This window comes from Heterodontus francisci, chromosome 4 (assembly GCF_036365525.1).
Source record: "Heterodontus francisci isolate sHetFra1 chromosome 4, sHetFra1.hap1, whole genome shotgun sequence".
Classification (NCBI taxonomy): domain Eukaryota; kingdom Metazoa; phylum Chordata; class Chondrichthyes; order Heterodontiformes; family Heterodontidae; genus Heterodontus; species Heterodontus francisci.
The window spans coordinates 62025310-62039629 of record NC_090374.1 but is presented as its reverse complement, the minus strand read 5'-3'; the positions used below and the strand labels follow the sequence as shown (position 1 = coordinate 62039629).

General features: G+C 40.5%; 1 protein-coding gene across 1 annotated transcript in view; it reads left to right on the top strand.

Annotated features, from left to right (window-relative positions):
• Nucleotides 1–14320, top strand: part of LOC137368680 (hyaluronan and proteoglycan link protein 1-like) — a 143524-nt gene that overhangs the window by 88723 nt on the left and 40481 nt on the right. The window contains exon 3 of the mRNA XM_068028828.1: nucleotides 10845–11213. Within this exon, the coding sequence (XP_067884929.1) occupies nucleotides 10845–11213 (369 nt within the window). The remainder of the gene's footprint in view (nucleotides 1–10844; nucleotides 11214–14320) is intronic.

Sequence of the window (14320 nt, the reverse complement as noted above, 5' to 3'; positions counted from 1 at the left end):
TGGAAGCAGGCATAATACAATGGAAGAGTTAGAAAGACAGGAGGAATGAGGATGAATGCACTTTTAGCAGGTCTGACTATTGCAGTGGAAGACAGAATTAGAACAGCAATCAGAGGTGAATGAATCCCAGGAATTCCCAAGGAACTGTTAATAGGTGCTTCAGATGTGACTCAAAGTATCATTAGGTAATGAACTGCCCTAAGCAGAGGGGCAGAGTCCTTGAAATAACAAACAACACAGAGAATTGAGGCAGAAGAAGAAGATATTGATGCATCTGAATGAATTGTACTAGTCACAAAGAGTTTTAGTCCTGTGATGAATGTGTTAGTTACAGATTCGTTCAACTGTGTTGTATTAGACTGTGCTTGCACATCGGCAGTATGTGGAACTGATTGGGTACAATATTATCTGAATTCCCTTAGTGGTGAGGATCAATGCAAGGTTAACGAGTCTAAAAGTACTACCAGCTTTAGGTTTGGTGATGACAACACATTGAAGTCACTAAATAGAATAGTAATTCCATGTGAAATAGCTAGAGTAAGCCACTTTATCAGTATTGATGTAGTCTCTAGTGTGATACCTTTTACTGTTGTGTAAGTCTTCAATGAAAAAGGCGCAAATGAAACTTGATATGGAGCATGATAAAGCAATTGTTTTTGCAAAGTCAGTGAATTTACAGTTTACCCAGTCAAGGCATTAACAAAACCTAATGTTTCTGGTCAAGTGTTAAGAATCAAAGATAAAAGCAAATTGTCTTAATGTTATCCAGATAATTTGCTTACCCTTCTTGTCGGAGATTAAAATCCCTGCTAAAAAATGCAGGTGTGATTGGTGAAGAGTATATGAAGATAATGGAAGAGATTAGTGAAAAGTGTGAAATCTGTAAAAAGTATTGGAGGACACTATCAAGTCATATTGTCAGTCTTCGATTAGCATGTGACTTTAACGAGGTAGTTGCCATGGATTTAAAGGTGTGGGACAGAGACATGAATATTTTCATTCTACATTTTATAGACCTCGCAACTAGATTTAGTCTTTCTACAATAATAACTAGCAAGGACAAAAGGGTGATTATAGACAAAATGTATGGAGAAATGAACTTGGAGCACCAGCTAAGTTTCTGACTGATAATGAAGGGGAATTTGTCAATGACTAGTTCAGAGAAATGTGTGAAAACATGAACATTATGGCTATGAATACTGCAGCTGAAAGTCTTTACCGTAATGGGCTCTGTGAAAGGAATCACGCAGTGGTTGATGAAATGCTGCATAAAATCTTAGCTGACCAGCCAAACTGCAAGTTGACAATTGCCCTGGCATGGGTAGTTCATGCCAAGAATTTGCTTCAGATGGAATATTCTCCACTTGCCTGGATGAGTGCAGCTCCAATCACACTTTAGAAGCTTGACATCACCTGGAACAAAGCAGCCTGCTTGATTACCACCCTATCCACCACCTTAAACGATCATTCCCTCCATCACCAGCACACAGCGGCAGCAGTGTGTACCATCTACAAGATGCCCTGCAGCAACTCACCAAGGCTTCATCGCCTGCATCTTCCAAAGCTGTGACCTGTACCATGTAGAAGGAGAAGGGCAGCAGGCACATGAAAGCACTGCCACCTTCAAGTCACACACCATCCTGTGTTGGAAATATATCGCTGTCCCTTTATCGTCACTGAGTCAAAACCTTGGCACACCCTATGTAACAGCACTGCGGGTGTATCAACAGCATTGTGGGTGTATCTACACCACATGGACTGCATCATTTCTAGAAGGTAGCTCACCACCACCTTCTCAAGTGCAATTAGAGATGTGCGATAACTACTGGCTTTGCTCAATGCTAAATAAGTAACTGGCCTGGAAGCGAGTCCAACTCTCAATTATGGGTGCTGGAAGAATTATGGAGGCGGGAACGGGGAATGGAATGCAATTTTTAAAGGCAAGCATCTTGATCATGAAGCTGGGTTGCAGTCCCAGCAGTGGCTACCATTCCCTGTGGCACTGCCGGGACTAAGAGCTGCTGGCCCGCTGATTGGCCGGCAGCTCCATTAGGCAGTATTTCCTGCATCAATGAGGTTGAAGTCCCGCTCAGACTATTAAGTGCCTGGGGACCATAAAATCTGGGCTGGATCCCCAGGCCCGGTGAAGGCAGGCTCGCCACCAACTTTTCGGTCAGTGGACAGCTCCCGTCCGACAAGTGAAAAATTCCAGCCAATAAGAGTTTGTGTACATTTAAAATGGTTTGAGGATGACTATTGCAGCTAGATATGATGAATAGTGGCTGTGCCTGTCAATATTGTTCCAGTTACCCACAGTAATGATGTTTGATTTTGCCTTGGCCTAATTGTCATGACTTTGTAAATTTTTTCAGTCAGTGTTTTTAGAATTAGAATTAGAATTAGAAGATTACAGCGCTGTACAGGCCCTTCGGCCCTCGATGTTGCGCCGACCTGTGAAACCATCTGACCTACACTATTCCATTTTCATCCATATGTCTATCCAATGACCGCTTAAATGCCCTTAAAGTTTGCCAGTCTACTACTGTTGCAGGCAGGGCGTTCCACGCCCCTACTACTCTCTGAGTAAAGAAACTACCTCTGACATCTGTCCTATATCTATCACCCCTCAACTTAAAGCTATGTCCCCTCGTGTTTGCCATCACCATCCGAGGAAAAAGACTCTCACTATCCACCCTATCTAACCCTCTGATTATCTTATATGTCTCTATTAAGTCACCTCTCCACCTCCTTCTCTCCAACGAAAACAACCTCAAGTCCCTCAGCCTTTCCTCGTAAGACCTTCCCTCCATACCAGGCAACATCCTAGTAAATCTCCTCTGCACCCTTTCCAAAGCTTCCACATCCTTCCTATAATGCAGTGACCAGAACTGCACGCAATACTCCAGGTGCGGTCTCACCAGAGTTTTGTACAGCTGCAGCATGACCTCATGGCTCCGAAACTCGATCCCCCTACTAATAAAAGCTAACACACCATATGCCTTCTTAACAGCCCTATTAACCTGGGTAGCAACCTTCAGGGATTTATGTACCTGGACACCAAGATCTCTCTGTTCATCTACACTACCAAGAATCTTCCCATTAGCCCAGTACTCTGCATTGCTGTTACTCCTTCCAAAGTGAATCACCTCGCACTTTTCCGCATTAAACTCCATTTGCCATCTCTCAGCCCAGCTCTGCAGCCTATCTATGTCCCTCTGTACCCTACAACATCCTTCGGCACTATCCACAACTCCACCGACCTTCGTGTCATCCGCAAATTTACGAACCCACCCTTCTACACCCTCTTCCAGGTCATTTATAAAAATGACAAACAGCAGTGGCCCCAAAACAGATCCTTGCGGTACACCACTAGTAACTAAACTCCAGGATGAACATTTGCCATCAACCACCACCCTCTGTCTTCTTTCAGCTAGCCAATTTCTGATCCAAAGCTCTAAATCACCTTCAACCCCATACTTCCGTATTTTCTGCTTTAGCCTACCATGAGGAACCTTATCAAACGCCTTACTGAAATCCATATACACCACATCCACTGCTTTACCCTCAGCCACCTGTTTGGTCACCTTCTCGAAAAACTCAATAAGGTTTGTGAGGCACGACCTACCCTTCACAAAACCGTGCTGACTATCGCTAATGAACTTATTCTTTTCAAGATGATTATAAATCCTGTCTCTTATAACCTTTTCCAACATTTTACCCACAACCGAAGTAAGGCTCACAGGTCTATAATTACCAGGGCTGTCTCTACTCCCCTTCTTGAACAAGGGGACAACATTTGCTATCCTCCAGTCTTCCGGCACTATTCCTGTCGACAATGACGACATAAAGATCAAGGACAAAGGCTCTGCAATCTCCTCCCTACCTTCCCAGAGAATCCTAGGATAAATCCCATCTGGCCCAGGGGACTTATCTATTTTCACTCTTTCCAAAATTGATAACACCTCCTCCTTGTGAACCTCAATCCCATCTAGCCTAGTAGCCTGAATCTCAGTATTCTCCTCGACAACATTTTCTTTCTCTACTGTAAATACTGATGCAAAATATTCATTTAACGCTTCCCCTATCTGCTCTGATTCCACACACAACTTCCCACTACTATCCTTGATTGGCCCTAATCTAACTCTAGTCATTCTTTTATTCCTGATATACCTATAGAAAGCCTTAGGGTTTTCCCTGATCCTATCCGCCAATGACTTCTCGTGTCCTCTCCTTGCTGTTCTTAGCTCTCCCTTTAGATCCTTCCTGGCTAGCTTGCAACTCTCAAGCGCCCTAACTGAGCCTTCACGTCTCATCCTAACATAAGCCGCCTTCTTCCTCTTGACAAGCGCTTCAACTTGCATGCTTCCATTTTTCTTGCATAGTGCCTGAGAAATCTGAGGGATTTTGCTGTGTCATTGGCAATAAATGGTTAATTCAAGAATGTAAAAAGGCATCGAAGTCAATGTCACTTAAAAGTTACAAGAAAAAAATGTTATTTTCAGTGCTGTTTGTATACATAGATTGTGAATAATACCATCCATAATATCACTGAGCAATTTTAGTTCTAGTTGGTCTCCCGTGATGTTGCAGGTAGTAAAGACCAACAGACATGTATCAGATCAAGCTGGATGACAGAATGCGGGGTGGGGGGGGGTGGGTAATAGAATCAATGTGGGGAAGCAGGGAAGGGAAAAGGAGTTGGAGGGACTAAATAGGAGGAAAAAGAGGAGGGAGGAGGGGAGGTGATGAGGCAGGGAGAGAAAGTAGGAAGGGAAGAGGAAGAGGGTAAATGGAGTAGGAATAGAAGGGGATGAAGAAAATAGTGGGAAAAGAGGGAAGAGGGTGGGGAGAAAGGAGCGGGAATTTGGAAGGGACAGAAAGGGAAAGGAGAGCGGGAGCTAAGGGAGGGCTGAGAAGGGCACCCAGGTCATGGGGGAAATAGTAAATTAAGGCATGGAACAGTCAGCCATCAGGAAGAGAAATGGTGTAGTTGCTGCGAAAGCATTATTGTCAAAGAGGAAGTGCAGCAAGATAGGAATAGCCTGTGAGGGGCAATTGCAGCTGCTAAGGTATTGGGGGAGAAAAGAATGGCAGCCAATCGAGGAGTTGGAACAGGAAATGCAGCCAGCAGGAATAGGGGAAAGTAGTTAAAATCTTGTTGGATTCAAAGTCTTGCTTAGTGGTGAAGGGAGATTGAAAGGCAAAACCTTATCAGTGGTGGGGTGGGGTGGTGGGGGTTATGGGCCAAAAACTTGGTCAGTGGATTGCAAAGTGACTTAAGGCTAAAATAATATTCATGATGGTGGTGGTGGGGGGGGGGGGTTAAGAATCAAAAACTTGCACAGTGGTCAGTAGGGGGAAAATGAGGGCCAAAAGCCTGCATAATTAAGGGGAAGGGCTGGGGCCCGAATCCTACTTAGTGGGCAAGGTTTAAGAGTTTTAAAGCTGAAAATGTGCTCAAAGGTAAAAGTAGGTTAAGGGATGGAGAATTGATAAAAGTGTTTAGAAGCATGTTCAGAGATTGTTTCTAGCTCAATGGGGGATGTGGGAATTTTCATGTTTCTTTTGTGTTTGCTTGTTGGTCATCACATAACATACTGCCTGACTCCATTGTTCTTAATTTGTAACATTACATCGTGTTTACAGTGTCACCTACATGTGTAATACCTTTAGAATTTTGAGGTCATTTAACCTTTTTAATATTTGACTGAAAAAGTCTGGCACTCAAAAGTTTAGGTACAGCAGATATTGGTTTCAATAGAAAATAAAATTTCCCAGTAAAGATTATTTGGGATGAGCACTTGTGTTGCTTTGTGTAATGTCATAAATGTTTATTGATGTTTCCTCTGGTAGATATCCTAGCAAAACTGTAAACATATTCAAAATGAATGCATTTACGTTTTCACGAGAAGTACCAACCAGAGGAAAGAACATATTTATGATGTTGCGACACATAATCAGAGTAATTCTTCTCATGAGAATATTCATACCAAATATCAGACACCCTCAAAATATTTGTAGTCAAATTACTATCTTTATTGAAACAGTATTTATTTAAATAATATTTCTAGTTATTCTTTCACCAAAGACTTTAACAGAATCAAAATTTCCTACTCTAGAAAAAGTGACATAAAGCTGTCCATGTGTAAAAACAGGCATAGGAATATAAATACAAATTTTGTCAAGTGTCTGGACTTGTGACTTATTTATAATCATAGAATATGAGAGTTTAATTGAGAACTGTTTTCTCCTGAGTTGCAAGGCAGGTTTACAGCTGATGGGCTGGAAGCTAATATATTAATACACAGGGCCCTGTTATTTGAAGACTGAAAGAATATAGACACACAATGTGCCTGTTTCAGCTAAATAAAATAAGTGACAGCCATTCGCTGGTTCATTCCTCAGGGCAATGACAATCAGAGCCAAACTGCCTGGTTTAAATTTCAGACAAAGTTTGGCAGTTAACTGTCAGTCACTATAAACTGGTGCATTCTCCATGGCAACGCCTCTACCAATCAGAGTCCACTTGCCAACCAATCAGCCTTCTCATACAGTATAAATTTGTTGTTTCCCTGACATTGGTATTCTTGCGATTGTCCCGATGAGTGCAAGATGAAAAACTTTGACAAAATGTCTCTATTTTCAGAAATCTTCATTTTTAGTACAAAGAATTCACTTTTGAATAATCGCTATCAAAATTGTCTCTGCCATTTTGCCACACTTAACCATCATCTCATCGACCCCTCCCATGTCATCTCCTCCATCTGATGCCATGCCATCCCCATCCTATTTCTTCCATCCCTCCCATGTCATCCCCATCCCCCTCTTGTTTTCTCTCCCATCAATCCCATCCCCCTCCTCACGGAAACAATCTCTCCAGCCAGGGTAACTTTGTTGGGCTCCCCTGATGTTCTGCTGTTTTTATTCTCCAACAGCTCCCCCACCCTGCCACTGCTGCCACCAACTGATGCCAGCTACACATGTGTCATGCGCTCCAGTCTTCCGCGCACCCCACACGCCTCCATATGTGCCAGGCGCCACCCACCAAATAAATCCACGAATAGATGCATCACTTAAACTGACCAATCAAAACAGTCCAGACAGACAAAAACTGAATTATAGATTAATTCAACTGAAATTAACTTGGATCATGAATACAGCTATAATCAATATATCCAAGTTTAAACAAGCATCTTTAATAATAGTTACTAACTAATGTCAATTAGGAAGCAGAACAGTGGCTTGATAAGATGTGGGTTCATGCTCGTATTCTCTATTTGGTAAGTTACTGATCTCAGCCAGGTCATTGTGAAGAAATGCCAACAACAAAGGAGGAAAATTTAGAGAGTCAGTCTTGCCTTCACCACATGCCACACCATGGCACTCCACTTAGTGGCACTATTGAAGGGCTGTGCACAATCAGGATTGCTATCTGCCCTTGTAGCTTTGAATGGTGTGTGATGCAGGGAACACAGTTGAGGGACTAGGGAGGAAATAACAGAATATAAACGAGATACATTTCACACTCTGAAAGAAAGTAATGTTAATTAATTACAAAGAAGTATATCTTAGAATATTTTGATTAATTGATACAAAAAGGCCATGGGGGAATTTTATGCTGGTGGCAGGGGTCTCAATGTTGGGGCAAACTGACGCTGAGGTTCCCACGTTGCCTGTTGTATGGAAGTTCTGCAAAATTTAGTGCCAATCAGGCACTTAACTGGACAGTGGCAGGTCTTCTGTAAGATTTAGGACCCCGTCATCAGAATTCCCAGCCTTGCAGAGTGGGCCAGCCAATCAGAGACCAATAGCTGCAATGACCAGACACATCAAGGAGTGGCGCTGGAATCAGGCTTAAGGTAGGTCAGAGCGGGAGGGTGAGGGTCGCCGGCGAGTGGTGGGGGGGGTCGGCAACAAGGGCAGGGGTGGCACTCAGCGCCACCATCCCACCTGTTTTTATGCTCTCCCCACCTCCAAAGCTGCTGCGGAGGGAGTATAAAAGTCCACCCCATATGAAGATAAATTCAATGCTGAAAACCTATCCATGATAAAACACACTGAAAATTCACAAAATAGTAATTCAGTACTATATTCCTGTTTAAATTCATCAAACTTTAAATGAAAATGTCTTTCTAATGAAACAGAAAGTACCCATAGACACTATCACATATATTCCTGATATGTAGGCCACATTCACTATACTTATGATATGACCCAGATAACAGAAGATGTTGTTGGTAACCTTGCAAGCTCAATTCATTAACTCTTATCATAATTGCTTGGAATAGGTTTTTAGTTAGCAAATTAAAATGAAATTTAGTTTATTCAAAACCATCCTTTGGTTTGGGTTTATGCAAGTCTAACTCAAGATGGTAATTAATCATAACATTACAAAACCAACTAACATCTAGATATAAATATGCAACTCTGATTTTGTACAAATTGCATTAAACATTCTTTGCATTTTAATGTTTGTTTCTTGCCATAAAATGATGCTAAACAGATGATATTATTTAAGATCATTGTCACAAAATTGTTTGGACTTCCTGCTTTTGTGTAGCTATATCTTCATGCTCTCCAACAATCACCACAGCCATTGGAGAATTTCCCCCAACACCCCATTTACTTCAGTCTTACTGGGATTGCTTGGTGCCACACTCCATTGAATGTTGTTGTTTTGCTGATGTCTAGAACTGTAATATGTACTACTTACGAAGAAGGGTAAGGTTTTCATAACTTGTACTTCATCCTGCTTCATACTTGCTAGTTGAGTAATCTTAGCCCCACAAGTCTCAGATAATGAGCAGCTTAATGAGCAGTGGTTAGCACTGCAGCCTCACAGCTCCAGCGACCCGGGTTCAATTCTGGGTACTGCCTGTGTGGAGTTTGCAAGTTCTCCCTGTGACCGCGTGGGTTTTCGCCGGGTGCTCCGGTTTCCTCCCACAGCCAAAGACTTGCAGGTTGATAGGTAAATTGGCCATTATAAATTGCCCCTAGTGTAGGTGGTAGGGGGATGTGGTAGGAATATGGGATTAGTGTAGGATTAGTATAAATGGGTGATTGATGGTCGGCACAGACTCGGTGGGCCGATGGGCCTGTTTCAGTGCTGTATCTCTAAATAAAAAAAGAAAGAAATGAATCCTAATTCAAAAATGGGTCGAGAATGTATTCTGAAGGTCATCCTAATACAAATAAACTATCATGCATTAAATTACTTGATTGACTGAGGATTATTAACAATTAATATATATGATGGAAAACTGCTGTGATTTATTAGAGTGGGCATTCTCATACATTAAGAAAACATTTTGCATACTATCTGTCGGCATCTGCACCAACAGCCCTTGCCAGCAAAAATAGAGAATTATAATAGATACTCTGGAGTCATTTTTAGACTGTAATCTTTTCTCCGGGTTGTTTGCTGTCATGGCTGTTGACATCATATAAACTCCTTGGATTAGATTACTACTTTTTAATCTTTGTTAGATGTCCATTTTATCTCTATTTACAAATGTTTCTCATTCTGCCAATCAGATCCCATTTCATCTTTTCATTTCATCTTTTCATTTCATCTTTTCATTTCATCTTTTCATTTCATCGTTGGAGCTGGCTAGATGGACTGCAATGGTCTTTTTCTGGTGTTGTACATTCCTATTGCCCTATCTTGACAATTTCCATTCATCTGATTATCCTGCAGATTTGTAGCCATACAGTCACTGAGAATAAATCTGTTCTTTATATTACCTCACCTAGTTCCAATCACATATTTATTAACCCGGTTCTTGTGCAATTTTTTTCAGATTGCCTTCTAGTGTTCCTAAACTTGACTATTCTTCCTTCTTTCATTCCAAGAACATGTTTTAATGTATGGTAATGCCCACCCTAACAGAAGGTTTACATCAGATAATGAATTGCTAATAATCCTCAGTGAATCAATTCATGTAATGTATGCATGCTTATTTGTATCTGGGTGACCTGCAGAATACATTTTTGAACCATTTTTGTAATGGAATTTGAGCTGTTCATTACCTGGGACTCATGAAACTGAGATTAATATAGAACATTTATTTGCTGGTTGTTTGAAGTATTGGTAAATGATCAAGAGGTTAGAATGCTTACTGATGTCTTTCTGGCTTTTGGCTTATAATCAACCGGTTTACAGAAACTGAGAACCAACAGCAAAATAGTTAGCAAATCTCTACTAGTGAGCAATAAGCAAGGAGCAGAGCACACTCATTTTGGATAGTTAATCATGTGCATCATCCATAAGAGGTGGATACCCTTTATACGATTTATACCCTCAGTTAGCTTGTTTCTTCGTGCAAGTCATGATTTATTTGGCAGCTTATGAATCAAATGCAGCATGTTGTCATTCACTTGAATAAGCTATTGACTATAATTTTGTAATCATTCAATTTGATTTTCATAATTCTGAAATAATTTTGAAAGCAGTGTCTTATTTGTGATATTTTTCATTCTCCAAGGTAAAGTATTGTAGATAGTACCGACATTCATGTATAAAAAAATTCTTAAAACTGTAAAAGGCATTCTGAATATTCTTAAATCATTCAAAAATAGTATTAAGGCCAATAGGAATACTTACATAAGAGGGTCTTCCCACTTTAATAAATGTGTTTTAAATGTTTAATGTGCACATTTTTGGTGCTATGCTATCTAGACAAACTTCAAATACTTATACCAATTCAACTTCCACATATTACATTGTCAATATTGATTTATTTCAAAAACAAATTCTGATGTTAAACCGTTCCTTGCAGTATAAGGATTACATAAAGATGATACAACTGGATCTCTGTTAACACTATCCATTATTCTTTTTGTAGATAAAGGATCACGACTGGGCATAAAGATCGAACAGCCTAAAGTTGTCTCATACCGAGGTAGCAATGCCACTTTGCCCTGTAAGTTCTATTACAAACCCGTGCCTGTGCGTGCAGTTCAAATCCCTCTTAAGGTCAGGATCAAGTGGACCAAACTCACCTCTGATTACCTCAAGGAAATTGATGTATTTGTTTCATTGGGAAACAACTGGAAAAGTTTTGGAAACTACCAGGGAAGAGTTTTTCTAGAGAATGAGAATGATGCCTCAATAACAATAACAGATTTAACTTTGGAGGATTACGGTCAATACAAATGTGAAATAATTGAGGGACTAGACGATGTCACCGGGACTGTGCTGCTGGATATGCAAGGTACAAATATGTAATTCTTTTTATATTCAAAAGAAGTTATTATTCGCTAATAAATAAATGTCTTGGTAGAGAGTATTTCTTGAAAAGCATCTTGGTGTGTGCTGTGTTCATACAGGTGAATGATGTCATTTGAAAGAACTGTAGTACCCAATTTCAGCAACAAGTCTTCCCAGGCAAACACAGCAAAGCTACTTTTACACTGTCTTGATAATATGCCTCCTCCAATCTCAGCATCACCTCCCCTAATGCATCGGTGTGAGTTTTCCATTTTCCACATTAGCCATCCCTATCATGTCTTAGGATGAAATTGTCAATTTTGTTGAGTGGCCAATTGGTGCCAGGTTTGTTCTGTGGTCTCTCAAAGACTATAACTTTAGTAGAATTCATCTCAGATTACCTCAAGCACCTTGGGTAAACTCATTTCACATAAGATCTTTGCGTCCAGCAGACAGACAAGATGGTCATCTCATTAGTCTGGACTGGATTTGAATTCTGACCTCAGGTGAAAGGCCAATACCAACACACTGCCCATGGAACAATTATTTCTTTTCTTATTCATTCATGGCAAGGCCAACATTCATTGTCCATCTCTAAATGCCCTTGAGGGTGGTGGTAATTCACCCCCTTGAACTGCTGCCATCTGTGTGGTGAAGGTACACCCACAGAGCTGCTAGGTAGAGAGTTTCAGGATTTTGACTCAGCGATAATGAAGGCTGCTATTTCCACGTCAGGACGGTGTGTGTGACTTGAAGGGGAACTTGTAGGTGGTGGTGTTCCCATGTACCTGCTGCCCTTGTCCTTCTAGAGCTTGTGGATTTGGGAAATGTTGTTGAAGAAACCTTGGCAAATTGCTGCAGTGCATCTTGTAGATGGCACACACTGCTGCCATTGTGCAACAGTGGTGAATGGGGTGACAATCAAGTGGGCTGCTTTGCCCTGGATGATATCGAGTTTCTTTGGTGCTTTTGGAGCTGTGATCATTCAGTGGTGAATATTCCATCACACTCCCAACTTGTGCCTTGTAGATCGTGGAAAGGCTTTGGAGAGTCAGGAACTGGGTCATTCCCCACAGAATACTCAGCCTCTGATTTGCTCTTGTAGCCAAAGTATTTATGCAGCTGGACCAATTAAGCTTGTGGTCAATGATGATGCTCCAGGATGTGAATGGTGGAGGAATTCAATGATAGAAATGCCATTGAATGTCAAGGGGAGGCAATTAGACTTTCGCTTGTTGAAGATGGTCATTGCCTGGGACATGTGGTGCCATTGTTACTTGCCACTTATCAGCACAAGCCTGTATATTGTCCAGGTCTTTTGCATGCGAACACAGACTAGTTCATTACCTGAGGAGTTGAAAATGGGCCTGAACACTGCAATCATCAGTGAACTTTCCCACTTCTGAACCTTATGTTGAAGGAAAGGTCATTGATGAAGTAGATGAAGATGGTTGGGCCTAGGATACTACCATAAGGACTCCTGCAGTGATGTTCTGGGGCTGAGATGATTGACCTCCAACAACCACAACCATCTTCCTTTGTGCTAGGTATGACTCCAACCAGTGGGGAGCTTTCCCCTGATTCCCATTGACTTCAATTTTCTTAGGGCTGTTTGATGCCACACTCAAATACTGCCTTGATGTCAAAGGCAGTTGCTCTCACTTCACCTCTGGAATTCAACTCTTTTGCCATTGTTTTGACCAAGGCTGGACTGAGATCTGGACGGAACCCATACTAAGCATCAGTGAGCAGACTCTTTAATTTTGTCAGACTCTTTAATCCATCAGATCCACCTATTTTTTTCTCTTTTGTTTATTTCTCTCTCTTTCTAATGTCTCAAAGATTGGATGAAGACTAAAATATATCTGTTTCTATTTTTATTTGGATCTTTTGGTGAATTTTTCTCATACATCGTGGAATTTCTATTATGGCACTGGGAAGTTGCTAAAATTCTGGATCTTGCCAGACTGTCGAGAAATTATTATCTGGTGTCATGTGTTATAAGATGAACTTCCTTTCTAAAGAATATACTTCTTTAAAAAAACTATTTCTGACATTTGGCATCATTTTCACACATTGAATTTTCACTAAGGAGAAGAATTCAATTACATTGTTTCATATATAGAATTGCAGATTACGTCCATCCCATCAGTGTTATGATGTGCTGTTAATTAACATGTGCTTTAAAGTACACAAACCACAACAGGAAATCCAGAAGAAAAGAAAGCTACGAAATAGCTTTCGTATTCTGATTATAGAAGGAATGACAAGATGGACGCTCACTTAAATTTTTTAAAGTATGTACTTTTGATGTAACTACTTCATATAAAATAATTGAGCAGAGTAATGCTGCAGCATTAACAGCTTTAATAGAGATAGTGGAGAGACTCATAACAGAACTCTCCATTATGTACAAGTAATTCCCCACGTTTGCACCAAAGATAGAAAATGAATTTACAGTAGAAAGATTAGTACAATATTATAACTGTGTATGTCTGTACTACTGAGGCAACATTCATAAGTATTAAGTTGGAATGATATTTGAAACAAATTGAAAACCTGGGTAAGCTTGAATTTTGCCCAGGTAAGGCCATTTCAGATTCAGGGCAGCCTGTTCGTTTCAAGTCAATAATGGGGCTCAAGATATCCTCTATGAATGTATACTGTTCTGTGAATCTTATGTATGTTTAGTCATAGATTCTGTCTGTGTCTTGATCCATAGCAAACGGTTACATTTCACTTTCTGACATATTCCCAAGTAAAACAAAATTTATATTATCTTTTTGCCTATTTTTCTACCCTTTGTCGATATTAATTGTTCCCAGGAAAGACACAGGATAGGTTTGATGAAGAGTAAATCTGTCTATATCAGTAATATGCCAAAACTCTGCAGCACCAGTGTGACAATTCCATGCCTGTCAAATTTGCATTGAAACTCAGTAAAAATGTGACCTATTTCAACGTATCTCGCTCTTAAAAGTCAATACAGTTCCTCCATGTATTGAAATGAGCTTATGGTCTATCACACTTCTTTTGGTCATAAATCTCACTCTTGATGTTTCCTCAGTGTTGGCAGTTCTGATTATTTCTAAGAGAATTTAGAACTTCTTG